This window comes from Lathyrus oleraceus, chromosome 7 (assembly GCF_024323335.1).
Source record: "Lathyrus oleraceus cultivar Zhongwan6 chromosome 7, CAAS_Psat_ZW6_1.0, whole genome shotgun sequence".
In the NCBI taxonomy this organism is placed as follows: Eukaryota; Viridiplantae; Streptophyta; class Magnoliopsida; order Fabales; family Fabaceae; genus Lathyrus; species Lathyrus oleraceus.
This window is the reverse complement of record NC_066585.1, coordinates 337,117,281-337,125,237: the sequence shown is the minus strand read 5'-3', so window position 1 is coordinate 337,125,237 and position 7,957 is coordinate 337,117,281. Positions and strand designations below refer to the sequence as shown.

At 27.9% G+C, this 7,957-nt stretch overlaps 1 protein-coding gene across 2 annotated transcripts; it reads left to right on the top strand.

Annotated features, from left to right (window-relative positions):
* The first annotated feature begins 394 nt into the window (after positions 1-394).
* On the top strand, positions 395-7,436 carry LOC127100781 (uncharacterized). 2 transcript variants are annotated; one of them, XM_051038054.1, is made up of 6 exons: positions 395-931; positions 1,274-1,406; positions 2,499-2,631; positions 3,454-3,490; positions 5,394-5,688; positions 6,013-7,436. In XM_051038054.1, exons 1-6 carry the CDS (start codon positions 749-751, stop codon positions 6,051-6,053), a joined length of 822 nt encoding a protein of 273 aa, XP_050894011.1. In that variant the 5' UTR covers positions 395-748; the 3' UTR covers positions 6,054-7,436. The 2 variants fall into 2 exon arrangements, with proteins under 2 accessions (XP_050894011.1, XP_050894012.1); XM_051038055.1 differs by having other exon boundaries at positions 5,993-7,436.
* Positions 7,437-7,957: the final 521 nt, after the last annotated feature.

The window sequence follows — 7,957 nt, the reverse complement described above, 5'->3', positions numbered from 1 at the left end:
AATATCATTAGGTCTAACTTCAAACATTGTGTACTGATTTCTTTTCATTTGGTCGAGAATTGAGGCTTAATTAACTAAAGTAAATTCAAAATGAACATGTAAAAAGTTACACAACATTGCATGCGGTTGTACCATCACATAGAATTTTGAATATAAAACATTTTAAAATGATTACACCTCATAATGAAATTGAACCAATAAACCGCGAACCAATAAAAGCGCGAACCATATCTCACCCTACCCGGTTTGTGGTTTTGATTCTTCAAAATCAATATATATATATATATATATATATATATATATATATATATATATATATATATATATATATATATATATATATATATATATATATATATATATATATATATATATTGAATAATGCAAACATGGTGGGGTGGGGGCTGCTAAGTATATAATTCATGTCTTTATTATGTAAACTTCTTTCCTTCTTTTTTTCCATCTTTTGCTTTCTCTTCCCTCCCAATTCTTTCTCTCTCTTTCTCTCTCTCTCTGACCTAATTGTCTCTCTTCTATTCACATAACCACTCATCTCCACAAACACACCAACCACAACCTTGAGAAGAAGATCCTTCTAAATTTAGTATCTTTCTTTCATATTCTCCAACCCCATCACCTAGATCTGTCTATAGACTCATAAAAAAACAACATTTTGGGAAGTTTTGTCACAGCTAGCTATATCTCTAGAGGATAATATTGCAATAATATTAACAAGATCTTCATCAAGATGACTCCAATTAACTTGGCGGGACAGTTTGGTGACACGACATACACCAAGGTTTTTGTCGGAGGTTTAGCTTGGGAAACTCAGAAAGAAACCATGAAGAAGTATTTTGAACAGTTTGGTGAGATCTTGGAAGCTGTTGTCATCACTGATAAAGCTACCGGAAGATCCAAAGGCTATGGATTTGTATGTTTCTCTTTATATTTCAATCTATTTATCATTATCATGTTTTTATTTTATATATGTATATATATTAATTGTTGATTTTTTATCTCAAGTCTAAAATGAAGTTTATAAGTTTTAAATAAATTTATAAAAAAAAAAAAATTCTTTAGTTGAAATCAAAACTGAATAAAGAATTTAGACACTTGCAATATCTCAATGGATCATGATAGAAAAAAATTCAGACATTTACAATATCACCTCGTCTGCGTATTTAACTATATATGATAATATTATTTTGTGTTGTCAACTATAAAAAAAACGTGTTTGATATTGAAGGTGAATTTTTGTATGTTTTAATTTTAGGTTACTTTTCGTGAACCTGATGCTGCTATGAGAGCTTGTGTTGATGCTGCTCCTATAATTGATGGAAGAAGAGCTAATTGCAATCTTGCTTCTTTGGGTGTTCAAAGATCTAAGCCTTCAACACCAAAGCATGGTAATATTCTACAAAAATATTTATTTATTTACTAACTCCTTCTATATAAATTTTATTTTATTTCAAAAATATGAACCTATATGCATAAAAAACATTTCTAAAAATATCTGCATGGTAAGTTATAATAAGATGCATGTATAAATAAAATTTTCACACATACAAACTAAATTATTCATTATAGACCTAATAAACCTATCTTATCTCATTAAGTTTAAATTTTAAGTATTTGGTTTTTGCTGATATGATGTATAAGATCTTAAAAGATACATTAAATCTTTATAATTTAGTCTATCACTATTAATGTGAATGGATATTCCTCTTGCAAATTATTTTTTAGTTTGAGTGAAACTTAAATTATGTTGTAAAAATATTCTTTGATGAGAAAGAAAGACACACAGCTAAGTGGCAGCTAAGATTGGATATTCTTCCAGAGTGGAAAGTTATAAAATGTTTTATCCATGTGTAAAGAGTTTCATTATTTCATGTATGTTTTTTGGGAAACAAATAAAATGAAACAAGTTTGTTTAAGAAGCATCAAACCAAATGAGTCTATTCTACAGCTTTTATCACCTTTAGTGATTTTTTGTTTTTGGTTTTTGGTTTTTTTGACCTACATTTTCCTTAACTATATGGTCATATAAATTCAATTTTCAAACTCTTCCTTTTTCTTAGAACACTATTAGAAAAAGTTGAATTTTCAACAAATATTTTAACAGAATTTTTTTTTATTGATATTTAAATTTAGCATCTCTAAAAATAAGATACATTAGATGTTAAAAATATATTTATATTTTTAATAATTTAACTAATTAAACAGAATCAATTTAGTTAATAGGTTAATAAAAAAATATGTTTTTGTATTTATACATTTCTTTTAAAGAATCAAACACATAAAATCATACACATTAAATGTGAAGAATCGTTAATATTGATTTTACAGATTCAAAACTACGTCAATCGATATTATTGATTTTATCCGTGTTCCGACAATCAGATGTCTCTGCATGCTTTCATCATATGAACTATACTTTTTATTTGTCTAAAATATTGAATGGTATTGATAAATTTTGGTGTAATGATGAAAAATTGTAGGAGGAGGAGGAAGGAACTTTAGGGTAATGGGTTCATTCCAGACAGGATTTGGAGGAGTGGGATCAGCTTTTCCTTCAGCTGCAACCTTCCCTCATTATGCTATCCAGCAAGGGATACCTTATAATGTTTATGGGTATGAAACTCTATCAATATGCTTCTTGCATACTATATACTATACTCTATGGACTTTAATATAAGAAAATATTTTTTAAAAATTTTATTGAAGAATTAATATATCCAAATCGTTTATATATTATTCGATAAATATAAAAATATTTTTTTTCTTACATGGTTAGAATGACACGTGCAATGCCAACTAATACACAACAAAAACCATTGAATATAATTTAATATACTAGCTAGGTTTATCACTACAACACCAACCTAGCATGCTTTGCCAGTTCATTTCTAGTATTCTTTTTGAATAAATAAAACAAAATAACTACCATAGACCACATGGTCCTTTATGTAGCTTTTTCATCAACTATCTTTTTCTTTCAATGAAAAACAACAAAACTTGGTCACCATATTCGTACCAATTTATTTTTTAGATTAATTTCAATTTGATAATAACACATAATAAATAGAAATCTCATTATCTATAAGATTTAACGATAAATATTTTATAAAATTTTATTCTTTTATAATTTAATGAATAAATTTTAAATCTACATATATAACAATAAGTATTGCACGTGATCGAAGACTCTCAACATATATTTGTAAATGATATAGATGATTTTTCTTTTCATATTTTCTCATCACATGCATGTCATGTCATCTCACTTGTATTTATATTGTATATCACTATATCTATAGGAAGCTTAAATATGAAAATATCGAATAGTAAAGATAGTGTGAATATCTCATTATTTATTGTGTCTAATAAAGAAATTACGATAACATTTTGATATGTTGAAGTGATTTTTTGTAATTGTTTGAACACTATTTTCAGGTACTCTTCTTACTCGCCAGATTATAGTTACCCTACGGTTTGTACTTTTACCTTTTGCTTTTTCTCTTGTCTCCTATGTTTATATCTTTTACTTAGGATGCGTTTTCAAGCATGACTTTTACGACACACTTTGCTTTTCATCTTTAAAGAAATATCCAACTAGGCTCATTCAAATATTTAATATAATCATATAAGATTAATTCAAATACCAAGTCTTAGTTTTTATATAAAAATTGATTATACAAATTTCTAAAATTTATTATTCTGTCTAAATTACAAATATCACTTTATAAAATTTAATTTTTTTAATTAAACAATATAGTATGTTATACATAAATCTCGATATTAAACTAGTTTAGATTTTACTTTCGAACTTAATTACAATTTTGATCATGTCATATTAACTTATTTATAAATTTAACTTCTATATATTAAATTCAAATAATTTGGATCTTCATGTTATATATTTACAATTAAAATTGATAATATATTACTTGTAGAATGCAAAAAAAACCATCAATAGAAATATTTGTGAAACATAAATGCCATTAAATTTTAATATGAAAAAAATAAATCAATTGCGTAAGTAAACTAAAATATAAAGAATAAAATTATAGTTAAGTCTTGTATATTTTATTTTATATAACATATTTTTAAGAATGCAAGTGCTTACATAAAATAGTTTAAAATTTTTTAACTTTATCAAAGATGTTGGATTCAAAGTTAGTTCTATGGATCCAAAATAATATCCATTTATCTAGAGAAATAATCTTTTAAGATATTTTAAACATGATTGATTATATTTACTTTTCATTTTATCAAATAACTTATTTTATAGTTTAAGTAGGAAAAATATGATACATTTATGAATAATTTTATTTAAAAAGTTCAAATAAATAAGAACTTATAAATAACAAAAGTATGGCCCACAAATATAGGAATCAAAAGGGTAAAATAGTAAATGAAGATGAAGGTTGCTTATGAATGTGGTCACCAACTTTTTTACAATACAGCTCATAATTGTACCCTACAGAATGTGGAGGTGAACGTGGTAAGCCGGTGACCTTAACAGTACTTTTTCATATAACCAACAAATGATTGTGTACAGCACTAGTCAAAGTTTTTCTCTTTCTTTCATTCAAAATACTCTAAGGTTTCTCACTTTGTGGTCCATTCTTTTCTCACTCTTCTATACATTCAAACCCTTTTTCAGACCTTAAATTATTTTATCCAATGCATGCTTATGCTTTGCTATCATCAATGCTCCTCAATAAACATTTATTCTATCATCATCTATTCAAATTCAAATTTTGAAAACCATACACCGCCTAAACAGTACTCTATGACATTTCATAAGTATTAAAAAAATATAATAATTAAAGAAAAAATAATTTTTTATTAAAATATCCTTTATTATGTATTAAAGTCATGAAACGGTAATAATTGAAGATTATAATTGAAAAGAGAATTTCTATTAATAAATTAAAATAGATCATTTCATTCGTTGTCTTAGCTGATACAATATTATTATGTACGAGATTTTGCACTCGATATAAAAGATCTATTACTTTTCATAATTCTGATGCAATTTATTGTGTGTTTGTCATCAATTTTTATGTAAATTTTATTATATTAAAATAGAATAATGACGTGTTAGAATAATGACACCATTATTTTTAAAAAATACAATCAAATAATTGCGATTTTTGTTACACAATATATAAAACTTAATATGATTGATTATATGTTATGATAAAGTTCGAATTCTGAATTTCAGTAGTTTTTAGTTGTAGAATCTCTTCATTTATGTTTATCAAATTCATTTATTTTTTTTAGAAAGTCATTTTCATTGAGAAATGTTGGTTGAAATTTTTGATGAAATCAGTATATTTCAAAGTAAAAAAAAAACATATTATAAAAAATGTGATTGGAAAATGCAGAGCTACTATGGTGTGTATGGTGGAGCAACAGCACAGTATCCAGTTTATGGAAGTGGTCCAACTGGAGGGATGATGACTGGTGGTGCGGCGGCCGCCGCAGCTTACTATCCATATCTTCAATACGGCGAAGGTACCGGCGGTGCAACGACAGGCGGCTACACTTCCGGGCAAGGTTATGGTGTTAACTACCCACCTCATGTGTTTCAATATTCTCCAATTGCTTCTACTGGTGGTTATGCTCAGCATTATGGAACTCCCATTTCTCTTGCTCCTTCTCCTGCTGCCTTGCCATCAGGTTTTTACTTCTAACTATATTCTTATAGAGTTTAATTTATGGTTGTGTCGTCGCAATTCGTCAATATTTTGTCGCATTCATGCATCCTAAAGATTTCACATTGGATAATATAAGGTAATTGTTATCTTTAGAATGAGTTATAATCGATCTTATGTATCAGATCAGAGAGATTAGACTCTGGTGTTATCAGATTTCTGCTATCGACTCACCCACCATATTTAGTTTAAAATTGTGATAATTTTGGTTAGTGTGTTTGATTATGCAATTTGGTTACGTATTAATGAGACGCTAATATTTTTGACAGTGTGTTTTGCTGTGCCACAGGCGTGACAATGGCTCTTCAAACTCCAATTCCTCATCGTTAGAGACTCATCATATTCATATCATGATCTCAAAAAAATCTAGCTGTGTCAAAACTTCCCCAAGTTATTGCTTCTTGAAGTCTCTTATATCATCAATCAACCTTTGGCCTAACCATGGTGTTTCACACACACACACTTTTCACTAACACCAAAGAAAAAAAAAGCCCATCATTGGAATTTGGGCTTTTCCATCATCATCATAGGCCCCCCATAGGGGCCTAAAGGTTTTCTCTCCATATAATTTGGAGGGTCATACTCATCAATCATCATCATGCATTACTCCCTTTCTCTTTTTTTTTGTTCATGAAAAAAAAGTTGCATTGGTTCCTTGAAGAGAATCAAAAAGATGTTTAATCAATCACCAACAAAAGCTATAGGAAGTAGCTTAAGTTGGAAAAAGAATGGAAAACTTAGCCCATGGAAAAGCTAAGCCCAAGTAAAAGCCCATCTTGTTAATTAACTTAAGCCCATGAAGGGAAAAAGTGAAAGTAATAAAGATTGGTTTTTCAAAAATTGTACATTCAAAAACCCTCACAAATAGATAGCTAGTTTTGCAGAAATAGGTCTCAATCCCCTTTAATCAATTGCTAATCACACCTCTCTGGATGATGAGGTGAATTTAGCAATCATGGACATTTGGATGTCCCATCTTTTTTGTATGGTAACATCTAGATATATATAGTCTTAGTTTTTAGGGTTAATTAGGATAAGTCATGTTTATCAAATTATTTTTCATATAAAAGGGTTTAACCAACCAATCAATTAACCATCTTCCCTTTGGGTAAGGGGAGAAAGTAACTAACTATGTTTTTGTTTACTTAATGTAAATTCATTGTGGCTAAACTATGGGAGTTTAAGCCCAATTTAGGAGGGATAGTATTTTTTTACTTTCCCAATTAGCATATTTAGTACATTTCATCATCATTTTGAGAACTACATGTGTGGAACTCAAAAACACTTGCATGTAGCCATGGGAGATATTTGGGTTCCCTTAGGTTACTTCACTTTGCTCACCAACCATGGTTAGAACATAGGTGAATTAATGAGAATCTCATCATCACTCTTTCTTTGTTTCTCTCTCCTTCTCTCTCCATGTCTTTCAATTTATCAATCTCCTCTTTTTTATATGTCTCTCAATGGCAACTTTTAAATTGAGATGGACCTTACTACTTGTTAATTTTATGTGTAAGCCTATATGGCATTTGGATTGTAATTAGGAAATCTAAAGTAGGAAGATCATTTCATTCTTTATCCATATGCTGGATGAGAATGGATTTGCTACTTATTCTACTATGCCTTTAATTTCTTATATTATGTTTGTGTCAATCAACATGTGTCAAGAAATTGATGCTTTTAAGCAATGTTCATCTTTCTATTATATGTCAATCCATCTTTTTTCTTACAATATCTCAATCGATCTTGTAAAAGTGTGGTAAACTAATTTAAAAACTAATCAAAAAAGACTTATTTTATGATATATTATATTTAAGAAACTTATTAATAAAATAAGCATGTTAAATTATTAAGAAAGAACACAATCTTGACAACATTATCATCTATCACATGTATATTTTAGATTTTTTTTATAGGGAGAATAGATTATGTTATTTTTGCTATAATACATATGAGAGTGCAATATATGTATTATAAAATCTATTAGACTAAAAGCTATAACACCATTAGAATATTTCGATAAAATTTAGCATTAATATGAAATTATCTGATATGTCAATAAGACATATTAAAATTAATATCTTATGATTATTTGTCGAATAAGTTAATTGTTGGAGTAGTAGAAAAAAATTGACTTAATAATAAGTACAATCCATTATAAGAAAATAATAGGTTTAGTGTAATGTCTTTTATTATGTGATATATCTTGTGTCGCCTTTAGATGTTTTGCGCAT